The 25,836-nt window shown below is 41.4% G+C and overlaps 1 protein-coding gene across 2 annotated transcripts in view; it reads right to left on the bottom strand.

Moving 5' to 3' along the window:
* IKZF2 (IKAROS family zinc finger 2) overlaps positions 1–25,836 on the bottom strand; it is a 119,954-nt gene that overhangs the window by 13,083 nt on the left and 81,035 nt on the right. For both annotated transcript variants that reach the window (XM_063317913.1, XM_063317914.1), the window contains exon 6: positions 9,365–9,502. In XM_063317913.1, coding sequence (XP_063173983.1) covers positions 9,365–9,502 — 138 coding nt within the window. The remainder of the gene's footprint in view (positions 1–9,364; positions 9,503–25,836) is intronic.

Here is a 25,836-nt window from a genome sequence, read left to right as displayed (position 1 = left end):
TTTTTGTTTTGGAAAGAAAAGCAACTCAGGGAGGCTTCAAACAGACATGAAAAAGGAATGAGGGAATGATTTAAATGTTAGATGCCATTTTAAATTTCCTATTTGCCTTTCCTAGCCACTGTTACATCCAAGGAGAAAAAGATGTCCATGATATAATGATCCAAATGGGAGAGAAAGAAACTGGGATGCTCTCTGTATGAGCTGATCAAGCCAGGCTTGATTATATTTATGTAAAAATAAAAAAATGGAATATGCCATTCTGTCCTAACAAAGGCTGGGGGTGTTGACGACTGACAGGAAGCTCCGGTGTGGGGTGGTCCATGAAGTCACGAAGAGTCGGAAGCGACTGAATGAATAAACAACAACGATTTCCTGGACTAGTCCCTGCAGTTTTCTTGGCAAGGTTTTTTGGAAGTGGCTTGCCCTTGCCTGCTTCCTAGGGCTGAGAGAAGTGACTGACCCAGGGTCAACCAGCTGGCTTTGTGCCTAAGGCGGGACTAGAACTCACAGTCTCCCAGTTTCTAGCCTGATGCCTTAATCACTGCACCAAACTGGCTCTCCCAAACCAGTTTAGTCTTATTGAATTTAAGGAGTTAGAATTGCTAATTGTAAGCCCTTGGGATGGACTAGTTTGGGAACTGAACTTGCTAGCATCCCAAACCAATGCCCATCACTTTTGTATATACAAGTATACTACTACCACCACTGATGATGATGATGATGATGATGAATGCTATTATTTAGTGTCTACAAATTCTTTCAGTTATATTTATGACCATTCCATGTTCTGATTATTCCATGTTCTGATTATTCTACAGCATTCCCATGCCTCTGTGAAAGTCATAGAAAGTAAATGCATTCAGCCAAAAACACTCTTGAGCTAAGCAGACAGCAGCAAAGTATGAATTGCACGTAAAGCAATAGGTTTCTAGAAAGACATTAAGGGAAATAACTAATTTATATGCTAAGAAAATATGTATATTTAGTTCTATTTGGAATTGGCTGAGTAAGAAATCAATCCTAAGTCCCCATAGCTCCTTTGCAATTTTTCTTTCCCACCATGACTCATAGATATAGCCATCTAGAGAAGTACTAGCAGGTCTTTGGCCAAACCACGGTCTTCAGTGCTCTCAAATTATTATACTGTATTATTTTACCTCGCTACTCTTTTGTCTTAACCAAATACCAATTAGGTATATTATCTCTCTTCCCACAAATATCACTTTGGCTTTTAAAGATGATTTTAACCAGTTATCTTTTTAAGATTTACAAAATCTTAGTTTTTCTAAAAGTAAAGATGTTTTCAGAAACAGAGGTTCTAGTGCTAAAAATTCTTCTGTAAATTACAAAAATTGCAGCTTCCTGTATTTCACCCTGATGAGGTGCTTTCCTTTTTTCTATATTTCATGATATTTGATTGGGTCAATGTTGTTGCCTTCCCGTACTCCACAGCCCTCAGGAATCATATGAGATTTTGAAGCAGGTATTTCAACAAACAAGTTACTATCATGTTTTGTGTGTTTTCAATTTTTGAACCATAAGAATTCCAAACATTTTGGAGATATTTTTTTTAGAATGCCATCTGGACAGGACAAGTAGAGTGCAGCTAACCAAGTTAATATGGCTGCAGATCGGTCTGTATTCCATTGATTTCACTTGAGAATGCTCAGTCACAAATCTGTTTTATAGCTGGATCTAATCTGACAACTCAGTCTAGTTTATTTCAAAAATCTTAACAATTTCATAGGAGTTAGAAAACATGCTGACTTCATTTTTATGATTTGTGCTATTCCACCATTAAAAAACCCATCAAAAATACTTGTAGCCCATGACTACAGGATTTGAAGCAAAGCCAAGTTCCAAATAAATAGAGATTAAGCGATAATCCCATCAATTTCATTGGAAATGGCTAATCTTAAATGTAGTCACTTTTACTGCTGTGTTTTACCAAGTAACTCAAACTACATAGCTTCACAACCAATTTCAGGCAAGAAAAGTTCACAGCTAGATTTTCCCTATAGACTTGCACAATGCACGATTCCTTATTGGACTTGCCATAAAAGAGACAGAAGGGTTCTGAAAGCAGAAATAACAGTAAAGAAAAGAGGGATGTCTTGAAAATACGATCCATCTTTCACAGGAATAACTCCTCCTCCTGAGCCGCAATCATACCTTTTCTATCCACATTTGCAAAGAGAATGTGTTGCATTTTTGCTATTTCCTTTCTTAATGGATTTTCTGCAATAATAACCAGATGGAAGATAGTTGGAAAAATATGGGAGAAGACACTCATCAATGTAATTTGGACCCTCATAAATTACATGCAATGTTGACTGTCTATCAAAAGCCTCATCTTGAACACGGTAAGCATAAATGAACGCTCTTTCCTCTGATTTAATCAGTTTCAAACTATCAAAGCCATTACTCCCAAACCATTATCGTGCCTATTGGTGCCACCACTTGCACTCTCTGAAGAAGCATGAAAATGAACTATGCAGATGACCTGCCCCTGAGATGACTGAGATGATGTTGCCCATGTCAGATCACTTTCTGCAGATACTTTTATATGATGGGGTGTTCCGTTATATGGAATGGATTATTGCAATGTGCTCTACACTGGGCTGCCCTTGGCTTTCAACTACTTGGAAGCAACAGCTGCTCTCAAATGTTTCAGCATGGTCAGTAAGGAGGAGATATGCCCATGTGACACCAAGGTATGCCAATGTGATACCACTGCTCCACAAGCTGCACTGGTTGCCAGTTGGCTACAACCCATAAGCCCTTCATGGCATGCAGCCTGGTTATTTGAGGGACTGCCTCTCTCCGATAGTTTTTCTTCTCTGTTAAAAACTGACAGAGTGCATGCACTTTAGCTCCCTTCTACTAAACAGTGCCATTAGTGGGAGCCCAGAAGTGTGCTTTGTGTCATGGCACCTGCCATCTGGACTAGCATCCTCCAGAGATCCACTTTGCTCCCACTCTGTTCCAGAAGGCACTGAAAAATTGGCTATTTTCCCAGGCTGGTAAGCCACTGCAACATTTTGTTCTGTTTGTATGGTTTTTCTTTTTCTGGAGGCATATCCCTTTGCTCTCTTACTTTTTTTAATTAGGTGTTTATGAATGACCTGCAGTAGGTGTGCTTGAAATATGCTGATTTAGGATAAACCTACAATATGTGTCTGTAGCTTAGTGGTGGTGGTGGTAGTGTCCTCTTTTACAGTAAAAGATTTTGGTAAAACCTCCAGTTCACAGAAATGATACAACTGAATTTATTTACAACTACTTTATATGTGGGCTGCCAAGGAAGAAGATATAAATGTTAAAATCCCATTTGCTATGTCAATTATTTCCTTGTTACTATTTGTTCAGAAATCTTTTGCTGAAACATACACAATGAACTCCCATTTACTATGGGAATCCAACTGCCAGTAAATGGAAGTATAAACAAGAGCTCATGTTTACTTTCAAGATGACTGATATACAGGTGCTAAAATATTGAATTATAAATCTTTTTCCTTGTAATTTAAGTCAAAACTATTGAGGTACCAACAATTATTTGATATTTGTGTAAATGTTTTTCTTCAAAATACTGGCTTGAAAGAAAGTTCCCTGTGTTCAAGGGGCTTATGCTCAATGAAGTAAATATGCATAGGACCTCCCTTTTAGATTTTTAATTTTGTATCTACTCTTTGGATAACTTTATACAATTCATACTGTTATTCACTGTGAAAGTTCACTGAGAATAATTAAGTGAAACAGTAAAGCACAGAGAAAATAACAATATTATCATCCTAGTATGTAAATATTTAAATAGGTTCTTCACAGTACGGGATCTACAGGTTCATTGCTTCTGTGCTTTTCATCTATTACAAAGACATACCATAGCTATGTTTGACCACAAAGAATGTTGAAATATTTCTCACACTTCCCTTGCCCTGATCTCCAAATTTAAATTAGGCAGGCCAGCCAATCATTTCTTGCAATGGAGAGTACTGACTATGCTCCAGTACGATGGTCCAAATCAGAACTGGGTCAGCCAGCAGAGAAACCCAGGCAATTGTTACTGGAACAAAAGCTTGAAGCAATAGGACACTGTTCCTGAGGATTATATTACTTTGTATTGTTTAAGTATTTATTCAAATAAGCATTGTTATTTGCATGCACCCCCCCAATCCAACATTTAAAAAAATAATCCTTAAATAACTTGAAGTAGACAAATGAAGAAATTTGTCACTTGTAATGGACGCAATAAATAGTAGCCTATAAAAGACTAGCAAGACGTACAGGCACAAACATTTTCAGGCAAGAAGTACTCTGAATCACTAAAAGCCATCATGAAAAGGGGTTGACTAGAAACCTCAACAAAAGAGAAGCCATGACTGAGAATACTGTCAGAAACTATAGATATAATTCCAAGTTTGCAAAAACCATCACCAAAGTGGAACCATTTCCCACCCATCAGAGATGAGAGAAAAGAACTTTCAAAGCAAAGGTGTTACTTCCAGATATAATTTACTGTTGTACAAATGAACTCTAGATGGAGGCACAATACTCAAGAAGCCTAGAAACCACACTCACAGGACCCTGAAAGCCAGAAAAAGTATACAAAACATGACATGGGAAGCAGAAAGAGTTGAATTCTGGGCAAAAAATCAGTACTGCTTATCCATCAAAATCAAAGTAGCCTTACAAGCCTACCTGGCCTGACTCAGTCAGGCATTTTATTTCAGTCATTGACCACGCCTGACCTGACTCACTCATATTTTATTTATTTATTTATTTATTTATTTATCATCTTTTTATCACCACCCATCTCCCCCACATGGGGGACCCTGGGCAGTTCACAGTAAAACAATTTAAAATTCAGTAAAATTATAAATAATGCTAATAGATATAAAATACAATATAAAATACAATAAAATCCAAATAAGCACAGATCAATTCAGCCCATAAGGGATAAGGCTGGTCCCTGCAGGGCTAGGGAACTAACCAGCCCTAGGAATGGCTCTTCCTCTCCCCACTCCAAGCATGGTGACAAAACCAGGTTTTCAGCTGTGTTCTGAAGTCCAGAAGAGAGGGGGCTAACTGTATTTCTGGGGGAAGGATGTTCCAAAGGGCGGGAGCTGCTGCAGAGAAGGCTCACCTCCTGGACCCGGCCAGATGGAATTCTCTTGCAGATGGGGTCCGTAGCATGCCCTCTCTGCATGACCAGGTGGGACGGGTTGATGTGACGGGGGTGAGACAGTCCCTGTAGGGCATGGGGATAACCAACACCTTGAACTGGACCCGGAAGCAAACTGGCACCCAATGCAGCTCACAGAGCAGCGGAGTTATATGTGCTGATCTTGAAGCACCTAAAATCATCCACGCAGTTGCATTTTGGACCAGCTGTAGCTTCCGGATACTCTTCAAGGGTAGCCCCATGTAGAGTGCATTACAGTAGTCTATATGGGAGATGACCAGGGCATGAGTGACCGTTCGAAGGGCCTCTTTCTCCAGGAAGGGGTGTAACTGGCGCACAACACAAAGTTGCGCAAAGGCCCTTCTGGCCACAACTGTCACCTGCTCTTCGAGCAGGAGTCGTGAGTCCACAAGGACCCCCAAGTTACGGACCAGGTCTGTCTGGGGCAGTGCAACCCCATCCAGCACTAAAGATGGAAAGTTCCTTGGAGCAGAGGGGCCGTTAACCCACAGCCATTCCATCTTACCAGGGTTCAGCTGAAGCCTGTTGTTCCCCATCCAGACCCCCACAGCCCCCAGGCACCTGGAAAGGGCAGCAACAGAATCACTTACTTCCCCCAGGGAGGGAAATATATAGCTGAGTATCATCAGCATATTGATGATACCTCATCCCGTGGAGACGGATGATCTCACCCAGTGGTTTCATGTAGATATTAAAAAGGAGAGGAGAGAGTACTGAACCATGCGGCACCCCACAAAGGAGGGGCCGTGAGCCTGATCTCTCCTCCCCTATTAACACCGACTGGGATCGGCCCTGGATGAAGGAGGTGAACCAGCGCAAAACTACGCCACCCACCCCCAACTCCCTGAGCCGACCCAAAAGGATACCATGGTTGATGGTATTGAAAGCCCCTGAGAGGTCAAGGAGAGCCAGGATGGATGCACTGCCTCCATCCCGCTCCCGCCAGAGATCGACCATAAGTGCAACCAATGCTGTTTCTGTTCCATATCCGGGCCTGAAACCTGACTGAAAGGAGTCCAGATAATCTGCTTCATCCAAGATCCTCTGGAGTTGCAATGCCACCACCTTCTCAACCACCTTCCCCATAAAGGGGAGGTGGAATACTCGACGAAAATTATCCTGTACAGTAGGGTCCAGTGATGGTTTCTTGAAGAGGGGGCACACCAGCACCTCCTTAAAGGCCACCGGAAACACCCCCTCCTGCAAGGATGTATTTACCATGAACTGGGCCCAACCATACGTCACCTCCCAGGCTGCCTTTACTAGCCAGGGGGGACATGGATCTAATTGACAGGTGGTGGCATTTACAGTCCAGAGGATCTTGTCCGCTTCCTCAGGCCCAACAGGATCAAACTGTTCCCAGATAACTGGGTAAGTACATTCCCCAGGCATCTCCTGAGACCCTGTCTCAGCTTAGCATGAATCTGAGCGATTTTATCCTGCAGATGCTCCGAAAACTCCTCAGCACGGCCCTGTAGATGATTTTCCAGACCCCCTTTCCCCAACAGGGATTGGGTGATCCTAAACAGGGCCGCTGGGCGGCATTCTGCAGATGCAATGAGAGTGGAGAAGTACTGACGTTTCGCCACTCTTACCGCCACAAGGTAGGCCTTAATTGCGGCTCTAGCTTGTGTCCGGTCGGGTTCAGTCTTCGTCCTTCTTCAGCGGCGCTCTAGGTGTCTCTTAATCCTCTTCAGACCCCTCAGCTCCTTCGTGAACCACAGGGAGTATCGGGTCCGATGGGATAAGAGAGGCCGCTCAGGTATGATCCTGTCCAAGGCCCCAGCGGCCTCCCTGTTCCAGGAGGTGGCCACGGCCTCTGCTGGACCATGCAGCAAGTCCTCAGGTATAACCCCCAGCTTCCTCTGAAACCCCATTGGGTCCATTAGTCCCTGGGGGCAGACCGATCAAACAGGTCCTGCCTCCCTGCCGAGGGGAGTGGCATAAGAGAAACTCAGGGCCACCAGGGCGTGGTCTGACTATGACAGTGGGGACAGCTGTAACTCTCCCCTCAGATCTCATTGCCACTGCTCTGACAAGAAAACTAAGTCTGGTGTGAGGCCACTGTCTCGAGTTGGGTCCTGAATAATCTGAGTCAGGCCCATGGCCGCCATGGTGGCCATGAACTCCTGAGCTACCTCTGAGGCACGCCCCAGGGATGGCAGATTGAAGTCCCCCAGCACCACAAGCCTGGGGAACTCCACCGCCAACCCCGAGATGGCCTCCAGGAGCTCAGGCAGGGAGGTTGCCATACAACAGGGAGGCTGGTACAGCAGCAACACTCCCAACTGCTCTTGGGCACCCAACGTGAAGAACAGGGTCACAACCAGCTGCTTGTGGAGCCGGGCCCCTGAAGGCCACTAGAGACTCTCTGATGACAACTGCCACCCCTCCTCCCCTGCCCCAGCATCTCGGCTGGTGCCACACCCAAAACCCGACAGGGCATATCTCTGACAAAGCTACTCCTCCTTCAGGGCCCAGACAGGTTTCGGTAATACACGACAGGTCTGCCCCCTCTTCCATGATCAAGTCACATATGAGGGGGGCTTTGTTGTTGTAATATTCCAGATTACATGTTCCTGGCCACAGATGGTTCCCATTCTTTTAGATGCTCATGTGAGAAAAAGATGGTGTGTGTGTGTGTGTGTGGGAGGGAGGGAGGGAGGGAGGGAGGGAGAGTTTTTCTTTTCTAACAATGCAGCAGACCAGTCACCTGCTTTCAACTCTACTGCATGACTGAAGAAGATCAAAAGGCAGAGAGACTGGACTGCTATTAAGTTAAAACATTTACTGCAATGGCTCAGGTCAAAAATGAGGCCATAGCCTGGCAAAGCAACTGCAGTCCTCCTTCCCTCTTGCATGCAGATTTCCTCCCTCTCTTCCTGCTTTTTGTTAACTGTACAGTTTGCCACGATGTCCAAATTGGCCAAGTGATGCCTTCCTCCTTCTTATAATTTACAAAGACACTAACAAAGTTTGCCTAATTAGATGTCACTAAATTCTGGTAATTATTCTGCATTATGTTCAAATGGAGGTGAGGAATGGTTCCCAGTAGTTTTCTCCCCTACACGGAAGGCTCTTTCATCTTTTTAAAGCTTCTGCAAATCAGAGGGAGAAGGTGATTTGGGCTAATTCCCTTCTCCCCGGAGCATCTCTAAAGTAGCTCCAAAGGAATGGAATACCTGTTGGAACAATGTGACAAGTGGCACTTGAGGCTTTAAAGTGGAATTGGTGAACTCATCGCTTCCTCTCCTAGGAAGCGCAGACCACTCTGGGCATCACAGTAGGGTACTGGGTCTATAGATGGGGAAGAAATCTGCTGGGTAAGATACCTGTTCTTCAATGTGAATGGGTGGAACCTGCAGCTAACAGCTGCATTTGGTCATTTGCAGCCCCCCAAATTGCACTTGATTTTTGTTCTATGAATTTTCTGTTTTTTGGGGGGGGGTTCCCTTCAAAATTAAGGGTAAGAACAGGAGCAGTTTGCCCTCTAAAAAACTCCTTTATATCCCAACCCTTGAAATGCTGAAAAAACAAAAAAGTCCCCCACATTTTACTTCCAGTGATGTCTCTATGCCTCTCATTAGATGGCCTTCTGGAAAGGTGAGTTACCGATCCCACTTTTAATGGATCATGTACAGGTGAACTGATGAGAATGTCCTCAGAAGGCTTCCTATACTACACTATGCTATTCTACACTACGCTAAGCAGTGAAAATATACAGTTGTGAGGGCCTCTTGTATTCATGTTTTAAATAATTACATTGAATGGTATTTGTGTTTCTTTCAATTTGCTTTTAAAACTTCACCGGCATCTCAGGCAAGGTCACCTTTATCCAAATGCTTCCTTGTAGAATATTTTTCAGGTCCGTTCACAACAGCTGCCAACATCATCGATCTCACAATGCCCTTTATAATGCCCCATTTGAACAGCAGGCTGCCCCTACCACATCTGCTATGGCAATATGTTATCAAGAATATGGTGAAAACAGTATTTATGGAAACTGAAGGGGGACTTTATAATGCTACATTTTTTAGGGGTGGGGTTTAATTAAAGTTTGGGTCATTTTAAGTAACATGAGCCTACTTCTGTACATATTCATTTCTTTCTTGTATATTGCAAGTAGGAGCAAAAGCAAGGTCTGCATTGGTTTCCACTCACCATGATGACTTATCACTTGCCCCGCAGCCTCTATGCTGACATTCTGAAGGTAGTTATGACAGCGTTCCTTGTGTTCCTCCAAAGAACTGCGCTGTTTGTAGCTTCGTCCACAGTAGTTACATTTATGAGGTTTACCCACTGTGGGAAAAAAAGGCTTTATTATATTAAATCAGTATTGCTGACATCATTACCAATGGTCACTTGATATTCTACCTAAACTCAAACAGAAAAATACCTACAAACTGATTCTATTCCATAATCTTTATCCATTTCCCTTTTCTCTATTTCAGTGCACTACTTCTATGAAAGAGATTCATACAGATCCTGAAAATACTGTTTTCAAATGATTTCTAAAATGGATTGCATTCATGCAGGCAGACACAGAGTGGTCAAATCAAGCGCATATGCAGCTTAAACACATTTTTCTTTGCAACAAAACAGAGATGACTTTGAGATTTCAAGATACTATAGGCAAAAAAGATCTCCTGGTGATACTTAGAAGTGTGGATAGTATTTTCTAACATGGGTCTGAATAGCCCAAGCAAAAAATACATTTCTAATGGTTTTGCCAAACAAAGTAGAAACATGAATGAATGCCAAGCACATTAAGTGCAAGGCTGTGGTATTATAGTAGTATTCTTATGGCTTCAGATATTACATTGGAGCACACAGCAACTGTAGATAGTGTTTATATCTCATATGAACTAGAAGCCAAAGACATCAAATGTTGATGTGCTTGCTGGTGGGTGGGCAGAAACTGTATGATCAAATGTGTAGCAAAGCAGTATCATTTGTATGATCAGTCTAACTTGTTCAGCTATTTTTTCAATGGAGGGGGAAGCAGTATTTTTCCTTCCCATTTGGGATGTATATGTATATAGAAATCTATGAACTGTTTGGAGGGACAGAAGGAAACTCCATTGAAAATGTTACAGAAGTATGTGCTATCTAGGGGTATTCAGCTCTTTGCATTCTAAGAAGAAGCAACAAAGAGAATGGTATGACTTTAAAAACTGAATGGAACATAGCTAAAGCTTTGGGGGAATAGAATCCACCATTGCTGACCCTTTCAAAACTCTACCCAGAATGATCCTAGTCCAAGCCAGCCAGCAGCTTCCAGATGTTTGGTTGGCCAAGCACATCCCTGCAACCCCTATCAGACAAAAAAAGAGCACTCTGCCCCATTTGAACAGGTGGGGATTTTAAAAATCCTCTTCTCTGGAACCATTTACACATTTTTCCTTATCTGGAAAATTAGCAATTTCTGTTGCCTAAGTCACATTCTGCACCTAAGGTTACATATTAGGACAAGGCATTCTAGAATGTTTTGCATATTTTTTTGTAATTTTGGGGGGAGAAGAGATACATCACATTTGAAGCAGAAAAAATGCACAGCCATTAGGTCCATAAAACTGAAGTTTTCAAAAATAGGATGTGAAGCTTGAATTTAGTGGGTAAACTCTGAAAGATAAAGAGTCTCAGAAAGTCCATGCAAGTTCATGATCAATACTAAAGAGATAAGTGGCAAAAGAAGTATCATAGATGGAACAATACTTCATGCATCTTTTGACATTAAAAATGGCCACTTGATGGCTTCACTGTACCACCAGCTAGTCGCAACGTGGGAGATCGCTGAAATCATTCAGTCAGCAACGTTTCAAACAGTGAAAATGATCTCTTATTGTTCAAAAGCTTATATAATATATATAGTCCGTTACCAGTCTTAGTCATACCAGCACCACAAGCACATTCCCTGCTAATGGTAAAGACACAATACTAGTCAATTTGGCATGTTTTCACCAGTATGCCAATACGCATCATCAAGCCCCAGTTTTACCCCAAGTATGCTCATGCTATTCTATGCAAGGTAGGAACTCTAATCTAGAGAGTACCTCTGGCCTGCATCTTACCAACCTAAACATCCATGCACTGTACTGACTCACTCAGAATACCTCAAAAACTTTGGAACAAAAACAGGAACTGTGTGCTTTCAATACTGAAGCACTGAGCAGACATTACAGGTCAATTCCTGTACCTATTTTATCTCCACAACTTGAGTATGAAATACTTTTAAAAACAACAAAAACCAAGCACCATCTGAGCAGAACTAGCATCTGTGTTGGCTTCTATGGACAGATGATACAACTGCAGCTGCACAGCATGATTCAACATCACCTTGCTTCTCTGTTGCAAATTAAATACGTCCAGCTCTTTTAATTGATCCTCGCAGGAGCAACTTCCAGCCCTCTTACCACCTTGATCATCTTTATTAGATTTATATCCATTGGCATGCTGCTAAATGTTTAAGAACCAGCTTCCCATTCCTGATCCAATATTTTAACCACTACGTTTCTCTGGCTTACTCTTCTCTGAACCTACTCCAGCTTCTCTATGTCCATTTTAAGTGTGGCACCCAGAACTAGACACCCATTTTCAAATGTGGACTAAGGAGTATATGTAGAAGTATTATGTCCCGTGATCTTGATGCTATGTTTTTGTTAATGCAGCCCAAGATTATCCACTGGCTTTTTGAGTGGCTGTATTACATTGCTTGCACAGGGTCAGCTGGTTCTCCAGGAGTGATCCTTGATACTTCTCTCAAGCCAGGCCTCTCTAATCCTATGCCTGTGCTTTTGATTTTCCCACCAGATACAAGATCTTACACTTATCATAGTTGAATATCATCCTGTGGTATTTGGCTGAGTGTTCAAGCCTGTCAAAATAATTTGGAATTATTTTGATTACAATTATAAAATAGATCTCAGTTCCAAAGCTTGTACCATATAAAAATTTGAAAACACTTTTGCATTCCAGTCAATATAAAGATGTTGAAGAGACCTTGGCTGAGAACATAGCTCCGGGGTACACCACTCAATACTTCCCCTCCAGGATGATGGTAGTTCCTGATCAACTTTTTTGGGCTCAGTATTCTCCAATTAAAAAGTTCATATTGCACCAGGAAATATTGAAGAGTAGACTAAAGAGGCAGAATGGAACCTTAGCACTGATAGAAACATAATCAGGGAGTATCTCTTTATTTTGAATGAGTATCCAGGATGAAATGAAATGCAAAGGAACTAACTAGTTGTCTAGCCAACCACTTACTATTCTTGAGATGTTCTGGAGAACTAGTGAAGTCTGAAGGACAGCAAATATTGTCCCTTTCTACAAAAAGGGAAAAAGGCAGTACAAAACTGGTATCTGAGAAGGAGACTATAAAGAGATCTATCTATAAGGAACTCAGAAAAAAAATGCAATAATTATCAGATATCAGAATGGATTTGTTAACAAACCTTGCCAAAGAAATTTCATTTTTTTCTCCCCATCAGCTAACTTCCTTTAATAGATTGTAGAAATTCTGTAGACATCACATATCTTTAGCAAATCTGAAATACTTTGTGACAGCTGATTAGGTAAGAGTTATCTGGGAACAGTTTGATCCTGTTGGGCCTGAGGAAGTGGACAGGATCCTCCGGACTGTAAATGCCACATGTTATCTAGCCCCATGCCCCTCCTGGCTGGTGAAGGCAGCGCAGGAGGTGACATGTGGTTGGGTCCAGGCGATGGTTAATACTTCCCTGAGACAGGGGGTCGTTCCAGCTGCCTTTAAGGAGGCACTGGTGCACCCCCTCCTCAAGAAACCATCACTGGACCCTACTCAGCTGGACAATTTTCGTCCTGTCTCCCACCTTCCCTTTTTGGAGAAGGTGGTTGAGAAAGTGGTGGCGTTGCAACTCCAGAGGATTCTGGATGAAATGGATTATCTAGACCCCTTTCAGTCAGGTTTCAGGCTGGGATATGGGACAGACACTGCATTGGTTGCACTTATGGATGATCTCTGGCGGGAGCGGGATGGAGGGAGTGCATCCATCCTGGCTTTTCTTGACCTCTCAGTGGCTTTCAATACCATTGACCATGGTATCCTTTTGGGGCGGCTCAGGGAGTTGGGGGTGGGCGGTGTGGTTCTGTGCTGGTTCATCTCCCTCCTCCAGGGCCGGTCCCAATCGGTGGTAATAGGAGATGAGCAATCCAACCCTCCACCTCTTCTGTGTGGGGTCCCGCAGGGTTCAATGCTCTCCCCTCTCCTATTTTAACATCTACGTGAAGCCTCTGGGTAAGATCATCCTTCACCACGGGATGAGGTATCATCAGTACGCTGATACTCAACTATACATCTCCATCCTGGGTGAAGTAAGTGATGTGGTGACTGCCCTTTCTCAGTGCCTGGGGGCTGTTGGGGTCTGGATGGGAAACAACAGGCTTCAGCTGAACCCTGGTAAGACGGAGTGGCTGTGGGTTGATGGCGCCTCAGTATCCAGGAAGTTACCATCTTTAGTTCTAGATGGGTGGCACTGCCTCATTCAGAACCAGTGCGGAACCTGGGGGTCCTCCTGGACTCAGGACTCCTGCTTAAAGAGCAGGTGGCAGTCATGGCCAGGAGGGCCTTTGGGCAACTTTGCGTTGTGCACCAGTTATGCCCTTTCCTGGATCGAGACCGTCACTCATGCCCTTATCATCTCCCACGTAGACTATTGCAATGCACTCTACATGGGGCTACACTTGAAGAGTATCTGGAAGCTTCAGCTGGACTAGAATGAGGCCACGCGGGCAGTTATGAGTGCTCCAAAATCAGCACATGTGACACCACTGCTGCGTGAGCTGCACTGGGTACCAGTTTGCTTCTGGGTCCAATTCAAGGGGTTGGTTATCACCTTTAAAGCCCTACATGGCATGGGGCCAGGTTACCTGAGGGACGGTGTCATCCCCATAACATTGATGTATCCCACCTGGTCATACAGAGAGGTCATACTACAGATCCCTTCGGCAAGGGAGTTCCGCTTGGCGGGGTCCAGGAGGCGGGCCTTCTCTGCAGTGGCGCCTGCCCTTTGGAACATTCTGCCCCCAGAGGTGAGGCAGGCCCCTTCGCTCCCAACCTTCCAGAAGGGTTTGAAGACCTGGTTCTGCCACCTCGCCAGGGATAGGAAAGGCAATAGCTCTCCCTGGGGGTGGCTGGTGTCGTAGAGTCCTCCCTATCAAATGTAATCTCCGCCACTTGGATTTTATATTTATACATTTATATTTATTATTTTATTGCCTGGTTCTTTGTTAGGTAATTTATATATGGATGGTTTTAAATTGTTAATTTTATTGTAAACTGCCCAGAGTCCCCCTTTTTGGGGGGAGACGAGCGGTGACAGAAATTTGAATAATAAATAAATAAATGAGAGTGGGAAGTAAAGCTGCAGAACGCTTTGGGTTTAAAGGCAAAATGTGCTTTGTAATGTAGGTTCATGTAGCATGTGTCTGCTGTTCCTTAAAGTAGCTGTATCTTTCCCCCTAAATTAGCATGGTTGCCCTCTGCACCCCAAATGACAATTACATAAAAATTGGGAAGGATAACAGTAGAATTCAAAACTATCTTGAACGGTTAGAAAAAATGAACTGAAAGTAACTGTATGAAATTTAACAGAGTCAAGTGAAATGTTCTGTACCTAAGAAACTAAAGTCCAATGCAAAGGTAAAGGATGGTACTTGTGAAAACTTTCTTGGAATAGTAGTTGATTGTAAGTTGAATATGAGTCAGCAATAGATGTGACTGCAAAAAAACAGGTAAATGCAATTTTAGGTTAGATCAACAGAAGTGTAATTTTCAAATCATGGAACAAGGAAACATGGAACTTATCCTTTGATCATATTCTATCTGAAGTACTGTATTCACTTCTGGATAGCATACTTTAAGGAGGTTTCAGACGAACTGGAACAGATTCAGGGAAGGGCAATGAGAATGATGAAGGGACTAAGTCCAACGAAGAGAGATAGAAAGAGCTGGGAATCTTCACCCTTTAGAAAAAACAGTTGAGGAAGCATATGACAGCAAGCACTCTTCAAATACTGGGAAGGGTGTCACTTATAAAGTCAAAATCTGTTCCCCCTGATTCTGAGACCAGGACACGGATTATTGGATTTCAATTTCAGGAACGCAGATTCTCACAAAAAGCTTCTTAAGAATAAGAGCAGATCTACAATGGGACCAAGTACCAGAGAGATGGCGGCCTTCATTTGATTGGATGCTTTCAAGCAAAGGTTAGCCAGTTATCTGTGGGAATGCCTTAATTTGGACTTGCGCTGAGCAAGGGGTTGGATTCAGGGGCCCAAACAGTTCCTTCCAACTCCATGATGCAGTCTTTCTTTTCCTTCTCCTTGCTGCTGCCTGATTTCTTATTTGACATTCATTTATTCACTGTGATCAACAGAGTTGGATCAGAGGAAGGACGGAATGACAGGACAAAGGGAGCCTCCCAAAACATGGAGCTGGTGTGGAATGACGTTTTGAAAACCCAGATAGCCATAATTCTATAGATCTTTATTTACTGAAGAGCAGAAAATGAATAGCCTGTCTATGTATACAGGTGATTTTGATTACATCATAGTTTTCCTTGTGTTAAGGTAAGTTCTTCGCTTAACATCAAGGAATACATGGGCAACTTGCCAAGGGCTCAAGGGCCACAATTTGAATATAAATCTTAACTTATTTGAATCATCCCTGCCAAGATGTTTGTCTGAACTTGTATTTTCCTTGGAAGTATTAAACTGCCTTCATCTTTCTATCCATATGCAGTAAGAATACATTATAGGTAAAAAATGAAGTTGTGCATTTAGGCTAAGAAAGCTATTGCTATCATAGAACAAGGGGCCATAACTTTTAATTACTGTGTAAAAAGCAATGGAAGCACCTGGACAAAGGTTGAAATATGCCTTCAAGGGTGTTTTCCTTTTCCTTTTAAAATGAGAAATGGAATGGAGGATTTAAGAATCACCTTCCAACAAGCCTTCAAACAAAGGAATATGCCCACTGCAGGATACAACCAACTATGCAATACAAATGTTAATCGCCTACCTATCTGCAAGCATTCAAAATACAATTTAACGTAGGCATAGAGGCAGGACAGGTATACGATAGATAGATAGAATCAAGTATTGCTAATGAGTACTTGTGATATTCCCAGATCTTGCCAAAAGAAATCTCCTGAGGTTTGAAAGTCTTTTTCTTTTTTCTTACTTTTTGACATATGTCAGCATTTTGAAAAATAAGATCGAACTCTAATTTACTTGTATTTTTCCCACTCCATGCGTCCAATCACCTATAAAAATTCTTGATCACTGAGGTAATATTATTTAGGAGAAAATAAATCTAATGGATCACAACATCATCCAAAAATATTTATTTATTTGTTTGTTTGTTTGTTTATTTATTTGGCATATTTCTCTACCGGCCATCTCGCATACAATGACTCTGGGAGGCTTACAAATGATAAATATAAGCAGGGTATTTATTCCATACCGGTAACATCTCTTTTTTTAGATTTACAACCAAATCATAGCAGACATATGTAGCAATGACTATCAATTAACCTTGCAGAAGATCTTCAATGTAATTAAGATGAACTTCAAAGGAGGAAAATATTGATGGATTCTCTTCTTCACAGGCAATTGCATACAGTACAGAATATAGACTAACTTCTGTTATGCAAATTCCCACAGGGATTCAACTTGGTGCTCCTTCTGCCAGTGGAAGTGAGGAATATGGCAAAAGGCCTTCTCTGTTGTGGAGCCCAGAACATACTGGCATGTTGTCCTGAAGAGGGCTTATCTGATACAGCAGTGATGTTTTGTTCCCATCAGGTAGCATCTTCTTAGGCCCGTATAAAGCAAGGTACATTCCCTTCAATGGAAGCTTTGTGACATGGAGGCAATGTCAAAGAGAGGCAACAGAGCTTGTCTCCACAAAATGATCTGCATCCACCCAAAGCTGTTTGGGTGAGTCCTGCAGGAGAAGGCTTTCCTCAACCTTCTCTCCCAGGCTGGGTGATATGGGACTATGGGACACACTATGGGAGCTCCAGGCTGGTCAGCTACGAAGACTCCTGCAATGTTTGCTGAAGTCACCCAGCCTGGATAGGTTGTGAGGGCCATGAGCTGGGTAGCTTTGGTAACCACTGCAGGCGATCCCAGATTTTGCTGAAGTTGTATAGCTTGGAGGCAGTTTGGCAAGCAATGTGAGTCCCTGCAGCATTTGCCAAAGGCAGCCTGCCGGTACAGATTTGGCATGTGCTATAAGGGCTGCACGCTGGATGGCGGCGATCTCTGCAGCTGCTCTGTCTTGAAGCACTTGGCCAATTGCTGTGAAATAAAGCTCCTCTCAAATTTTCTCCTCCAGTAATTGCCAAAGGGAGCTCTTCTCCACTTCCTCCTGTTCAGCTCACATAAAGTGTGTGGCACCTTACAAAGACTTGCACAGCCCTGATCTTTTTACAGACTGACGTCTTTTGCTAGAACATTGTTAATGTTACTTTATACTGGAATCTGACTTTCTAGCTTGAAATCATGGGGTTGCTTTTTTAAAATGTTAATCCTGATGCTATTTGCATTTTAAGTTATATGCACTGCTGGAAGCCTTAGAACAATTGATGTTTAAATTAAATACAGGAGAAAAACAACACCTATGAAAAGCCATGCAAATAACAGTTCAAGTATTGAGATGAGATTGCTGAGATGAGATTGCTCCCTTTTTGAAAAATAACATATAACGTGATCCTATAGAACAGATAAAAAATCTGACACAGAGTGACCTGACCACATTGCTTTTGAGTTCCAAGTGTGCCTTTCAGCACCCGCAAGATCAAAAGGACAGGAGAAACGTCAAGAACTACTAATCAAGTTTTATGCAGGTTATTGGGTAGCTCTTTTTAAAAAGTATGAATAGATAAAAGAGTTACTTGTTACTTAAGTACGTATCAGTCACTTCGAATTAAGTGAAAAATTCTGTATGATACAAATAATTTATGATACCAAATTAATTTTTTAAATTGTTTACTCATTAATCTGATAGTTTATCATTGATGAGGCACTTGAAGGATGAGGAAAGGTTCTTCCCTCCTAGCAATATAGCTATCAAGTATTTTATTTCACTTGTAGTTGAACTCAAGTTACATCACTAATCATTAGGTCTGCAAAGCATTTGAAAGAGGTGCTTCACAAACACATTAGCATGAGCCAAGTACTTTGAAGTGTCAAAGCAGCTGCGACCTCTGGAAAGCCTGTGTGGCTGCTTTAATGACTGCTCCCAGCTTCTCTCTCTCTCTAGTTGGGGACAGTCTTTCCCCAAGGCCTTCTACAGGACATACTGTAGTTGCTTTTACATTTTGAGGAAAAGTGCTTCACTTGTGGCAACGAACGTTTGTCAAATGCTTCTCTAGCCCTAGTAATAACTACTATGCCTTACAGAAGGTAATTTCAATGGTATGTTGTACTGAAACTCAAACATTTAAATATTTTGTATGTTAAAGTACATTTTCTTAGATGATAGAATTCTCCATACCTAAACTTTTAGAGATTTTGTTTTCTTCAACCTACTTCACAAGCCTAGTCTTTAGAAGCTAAGGCTACATCTTTAATAGTCAAAGGGCATATTGTTCCAATAGGACAAGTAGTTGAAGAACCAGTTAGTTACAGGCCACTGAGTTGGGCTCAGTTCCTAATGACTGCATGGACAAATGTCTGCCATCTTAACCTGTTTCTAAAAATAACTTACAGCTCTCCTAAAGGCCATCTTGTAATTTCTTTGATCCCACCCTCCTGCCTTGCCCATTGTCTTCTGCTTCTTCTTCCCTCAACCTTGACAAGCACAGCCATTTTTTTCTCAAGTCCATCAACCACTTGCATCACATATCCAAAGTGCAGGAGTTTCTGCTTGTTGATCATCACATCACTTTATTCTTCAAATAAAGAACCAGTCCAGGACTGATTGGTTGGTTCTTCTTTCAATCTATGGTACCTTTAATAACCATTTCCAGTGTGGTCATTCTTTCACAGGCATACCTTATCACTGGAAGACTACTGCTGTTAAGTATACTGATTTTTTGTTGGTATAGAAACAGTCTTCTTCTTCATGACTTTAAGTTTACCATTATCTTCATTCCTAGAATTAATCTCTTCTTTACTGCTCTAGCACACTGTTCATCTCTATGAATCCAAAGAAAACAAAACTGTCATCTTCACTTCTTCACTGTCAAGTATAGATTCACTAAACGTGCTGGTTGACAATTGAGTACAGTAGGGTACCAACACAATAAAGTTCAAAATACATTGTCAGGTAACAAAATGGCATTATCTACAGATTGTAAGTGTTTTGACCTGTTTTTGGTTGCAGCTGTCATCCCTTCCAACCCTATCATTATATTAATTGCATTATTATTATTGTTGTTGTTGTTGTTTGTTTGTTAGAATTCATTATGGCTACCTACTCCAGTAGTTTCTGGGCAGCTTATGAAATCCAAATAAGCAGTTAAAACAATTAAAAAACATTCAACAAAACAGAACGCCTGGATTGAAAACAGCCATAACAATAAAAACACGACTGCTCCCCCACCACACACATATTAACCCCAGGCCTGGGAACAGAGCCAGGTCTTAAGGGCTTTCCAGAACCCAGGAGAGTGGGTGCCATTTGTATTTCTGGGGGGATGCTGTTCCCACAGAGCAAGGGCAGTGACAGAGAAGGCACGCTTCCTTGGTCCCACAAGATGATGTTTAATTGAGGGGACCTGGAGCACACCTACTCTGCCCAAATGTACCAGATGGGCAGAAACAATTGGAGACAGTCCCTCAGATAACCAGGCCCTATGCCATATTAAACAGATATATAGATAATGTGCATTTATTTTTCATCCATTGAGTCCAGTTCTGAACCAATCCATTTCTCCAAATTCAGCTCTTTACAGAAGCTTCTTATTCACTTTAAGGGTTCCTCAGAAAAAGAAGAATTCCTTTTTCCATATTCTGCCATAATGTACACAAAGGCCTTGTTGTGTAGGCAATGTAACAAAGGTAAACCTCCTCCTTATAATCTTTTGTATATTATTCATTATTTCCATTATTCATCTTAAGTCAGCTCTCTGCTCTCATGTCCTTCAGTCTTTTCTGAAACCTGCCTGTTCATTTGGCATTTCTCTATTCCTGTATGGCTGAATTTTGCTTTGAAAGATCTTAATCAAAACTTTATTTGCATGAGGGATTAGTGCAATGGTTCAACCATTTGCAGTGTCTCTTATATCTCCCTTCTTTCATATAGGTATGTACACTAATATTTTCCAAGGCCACCCAGTCTTGTTCCATATTTATTGACACAGTTAACTGCCTCTTCTGCAGCTTTAAACAATTCAGTGGCTTTTTCATTTGTGCCTGGTGCTTTTCCTATTTAACAGCTGGTCTACTGCTGTTCATATTTCATTTTCTAGTGGAGAAGGTTCATAAATATATTCGTCACTCTACGAGACTATAAAGGATTTATGTATTTTGTTTCTAGTTGACTTTCCTATGATTATTCTTGAGTATTCCTATGTTAGTTATATTTTTTTTCAGTGATTTACAAGTCTTCTTTAAAAAACTCTCATTTTTCTTGTGCTTTCCTCTATTTGTGGATATTCTTGATTGAGATCTATTCCCTTGTCCTTTTTTTTTTTTTTGCTCCTGATGTATGCAGTGGTCATATGTCCTTGTTGCCCAAAGCTTTCATCTTCATCTTTCTTTGGCTATTGTGGTAGTTCGTTCATGACTGGACCTTTGAAATATTTGAAATTATTCCAGTTATTATAATGTCTCTTGCCTTTTTCTGTTGTTCCTCACAATCACTTTCACATAACCATAATGAACCTGTTCCTTTCATTTATGCTATATCCTGACTTGTATGTCCTACAGGTCAAATCTTGCTCTACAATTTAATCTATATATTTGACATCAATGCAGCCAGAAATGTCTAGGTGTAAGCCTCCATTCATATTGCCTGTAGGTGTTGGCAAAAAGTTAATTGCCTTCACAAGTCTTTCTGTCTCCTGCATTATTGTATTTACCCAATCTGATTGTATTTGCCCAACAGGTTCCTCTATTTTCCAACTTTTTTGTTCCAATCAAGCATTCATAATAAGACCTCCTTTCTTGATATTTTGTTAGCACTTCTTGCAATTTGCCACAGAATTCTTCAATGTCTTCTACCATCATACTGCAGTAGACACTTTTATAACACTGAAGTTCACTGGATACCTATTAATTCTAATAGATATGGTCCTATTATTTACTATCCAAGTACGCAGTTAGCAATATCCTTTTTGAGTATCATGGTCACTTCGTACCTTCATCAGGTCCTGAATAATCAAATCAGTTTGGTATCCTTTTTTCCATGCTGACAATTTCAAGTTTTCCTTGGTTCATGATTCTCACATTCCATGTTCCAGTGTATGAGGTCTGGTAAAATGAGGAACTCCTCTTTCAATATTGGCACTGTCAATGACCTGGCTTCCTTGTGGTTTTGGAAGTGTCCAGTTCTATCCGTCAAAGTTTGGTGTTGTTCTCCAGTAATTGGAGAAGTGCCTTCCAACCTGGACACCACATCACTTGGCACCCAAATTTGTCCAAAGTCATGTCCATAGAGTTTTCGTAGCAACAATATACATATGTTACATTGCCTTCTTCTTGATTTGATTTTGGAGTTCCTTCTCCTAGGTAGATTGACTTCATACTCGCAAAGCCCTTTCTGTCTTCTAAGTTTCACCTCTCTCCTTTGACTCTACTGGCAAGGCTGACACTAACAAGAGCTCTTGCTCCTGCTATCATCACCCATAGGATCTCTGAAGCTACTGATCCCTCCCACAATATTAAGCAATAATCCCCTGAAAGGGGAAACCAGAAGTACATTCATATGTGCAGGCGGAAGAGTGTATTGGGAATCAGATAGCAATCTCTTCCAAATTAGTTATTTATTTAATGACAACTTTATAAACCAGTTCTCTCCACCAAAGTACGACTCACTGAACTGGTATTAAATAATTAACATAAAACATACCCTTTGTCTGACATACAAGGAAGTATATGAAAGTTTATGCAGAACAATATGGATATACCTTTAACCTTTAATCCTATCAGAAAATTGCACAACAGAGTTCAACATGCACCCATAGCTCCTTAAATTATATATGGTTGGGCTTCCTGTTTTAATTGGGGGAACTATTTCTACAATGCTGTCACTTTAAACTGTTATACCAACACAGCACCTACAAAGGTAGCATTACTAAGGAAGAATATGTGTATCTAAAAGTTGGTGGCAGCTACTGACATTTCTAAATATAGTTATCTTGATCCAAGTGTACAAATGGATACAGAGCAGCTTTCAGGTAAGAAAATTCTTCAGGTTTGACCCAGAATACGGGGAAGTAGGAATGGTTTAGAAAAATCATTGGGGGGTCTCTGAATTTGATTTAGAGAAGTAGAAAATAAAAGTGAAGCTTTCTGTTAACTGGCTCTGTAAACTGAGGCAGAATGGTACACTGGACTTACCATGAAGATTCTTTTCCTACAGCAGAGAGAGCACATTCTGAAGTAGGCATCTTCTTCCTCCCACTTGCTTCAGCGGCAGAGCAAGAAAGGGTTCTGACATCAGTTCCTATGGGAGTAGATATTTCCTTTCCTTATCTTGGAAGGATAAGCCAGAAAGATTGCTCAGGGAACCAGAACTTGAGAAAGCAGGGATACAGGTGAGATATGTTAAACTCCATACAAGATGTCAATATTGAAGTCTCTCAGACTTGTTCCTGATTATGCTTGGATGGGCTGGATGACCTGAGTCCATGGTAGAAAAATAATCTTCATGATAAGTCCAATATATTCTTTTTCTACAGCAGAATCAGGACATTAACTGGGACATACTAGAACTATCCCTGGGAGTGACATTCCGTCAATACCCCTTTCTATGAACTATGTTCTGTAGTACCTTCATGCTGAAAGATGCTTCAGATGAGGCATAAGAGTTAATTTGATAGTGCTTTATAAAGGAAAACATGGAAGACACATGGCAACCTTTGTCCCCCAGGATGGCATTCGTATTGAGGACAGCCAAGATGGCTGCATTTCTCATGGACTGAGTGACAATCTCCGGTGAGGCAGGCTTATTCTGAGTCTTGCAGGATAGTTTGATGCAGGCCAAGGCCTGGAGATCATGGTGGGAAGGCTTAGTGGCACTGGTGGGACTCTTGAAAGGAAACTAGGAGATTTTCCAATACTCTGAATTCCTCTGTTCTGTCCAGGAGACTCTTCAGGGTGCTGAGATGATCTGTATGCTTTTTCTATCTTAGCCTAACTGTTGAGATGATCCTGCTCGATATCCAGATACTGTATGTACTTGTAACCAGCTGGGATCCAGGTAGCTGAATCCTTCTTTGCAGCAGGATTAGTGTTGCTGGGACACTCCAGGGTTGGGATTTTGGCAGATTGACTGTGTCCAAGTAATAGGAGCTCCTGGGCCAACTGCAGCCTATCAGTGTCAGAAGCAACAACATCTATCACGTCCTTCCAGGGGGATTTGTGGCCAGGAGGTGTGTACTGTATTGTTGCATAACTGGAATTTGAATCACTTGTTCACTCCTGTCACTGGAAAGATTCTTGGAGGTACCCCCACAAGCATGTTGCTGTCTGCTAGTTTGCTGGCCATTGGTTCTCCTAAAAGTTCAAAACAGGAAGGCAAAAGCCAGAGAAAAAAAGGAAAACAAAGGAAGATCTCTTGAAGTGGCCCTGGCCACAGGAATGGCAAGAAGAGCTTACAGGTGAAGCAAGGCAGGGCTGGGACGGGGGAAAGGTGCATCCCTTCCCACAGGAACCAGCACAGAGTCCTTTCTAGCCCTACCTCCAGAGTGAGGGAGAGAATGCCTGACTCTGCTGTAGGAAAATCAACACAAGAGTCCCCCGACAGGAGGAGATGGGCAGGGATAAATTAGATAAACAAACACACACACACACACTACTTTGCGCTAAGAATCTACTTCACCCTACCGTGTTTAAATAAAGTAGACGTGACTGTCTTACCTACAGCAGATGGAACTCCTATTGCCCTAATTCTAGAATTTCTTCACAGGTCCTAAAGTAGGGAATACAGCATGCAAGAGCTGTGGTCTGTGTGCAGTTACGTGTGCATATAGAAATATGGATGGCAAGTTCTCCAAGACTATAAAACAGAATCCAGAACAAATTTGTGTGAGTTCTCCTTGATACCTTTAAGAGAAGGTTTTAAAAGATGGTGAAAGGAATGCTTTCTATATGCCGTTCCACACATTTAACTAAAACCCTCAGAATTTATGAACTTCTAGGCCACACTGGAAAAAGCATTCTTAGTACAAATGAGGTTGCATGCCCATCGGCTGTTACATGAGTTTCTTATTGTGCTGTAGGGTAGCATATTTCCCATTAATTAGACTCAGAGTTCCCGAAGTTCATCTCTCTCTCTCTTGTAGTTCAAATGTCTTCATATTTTCTGTGGGGGGAAAAAAAGCTGCCTCAAGCCTGTCAAATCCCCACTTTGAAGAACCTGTCCTTCTTGCGTCTGGCCCCATATGCAGCAATAGCAATGCCAAACTATATTCCTGACAGTATTTGTTCGTTTTAAAACAAATTTCCATTAGATTTTCAAGGAGCACCAATAAACCAGAAATAATCCCCAGGAAGTTTTATTTGCATTATAATTAGCATACCTGAAAATAGCTGATCAGAAATATCATAGTTTTATCTCCTGGATGTTACCAAGTTTCTTCAATAGTTGCTTTATATTTTTGAGTTCTCCTGCTTTAGTAATGTCGTATCACATATTTATTAAAGTTTTTATACTGCTTTCTCATTACAAAGAATTCCAAAAGAAAAATGTTTGGAGGCTTAATAGCTGGGAAGACTTTTCTAAAAGGCTAGTATTTTAAAAGAGCTTGAAAGAAGTCAACCCTGGGCTCTGCCATACTCATTTTCAAATCACTTCATGGAATATGATTACCATGTATCTACACTAGACAAGTATTCTAAAACCACAATAGGTGTCTGTGTCTTTGCAACTTCCAGTGACGTTTGCTTTTCTTCAATCAAAAGCTATCTCATGGACAAATTTAATTAATGTCTACATCTCAAGGAAATCCTTGAGACTTTCTTTCCTTGCAATTTATATTTTCCCCCCAATCTATTTGCATTTAATTCTATTCTTTAAATATGTCACTCCCTCCCACAAACATCTGCATGTTTCCTCTACCCATCTAACATTGTGGAAACCACCATTTTAATCACTTATAATATATAAATCTCTTCTTCTTTTGCATGAAGAATACGTAGCTTCATGTATATTTTTTGTATTAATATCAGTTTTAATTACCATCACGAAGAAAACTTACCAATGTTAAGCCTAAGGAACTTCAGAAAACCATGCTACCTTACCACACCTCTGTAGCATCGCATAACAGAAAATTGATTCCTTTGGATACAAGTGAGGTACCAACTGGGCTGGAGGGTTACACTTTAAAATGTTGCTGATAAGTAGACTTTACTGAACTTGGTGAAACCAAGATATATGCTTATTACAGAAAGAAGCAGAAAGAGAGAATGCATTTTACACT

The sequence above is a fragment of the Candoia aspera genome, chromosome 1 (genome assembly GCF_035149785.1).
Source record: "Candoia aspera isolate rCanAsp1 chromosome 1, rCanAsp1.hap2, whole genome shotgun sequence".
NCBI classification, from domain to species: Eukaryota; Metazoa; Chordata; class Lepidosauria; order Squamata; family Boidae; genus Candoia; species Candoia aspera.
This window is presented reverse-complemented; position numbering and strand designations above follow the sequence as displayed.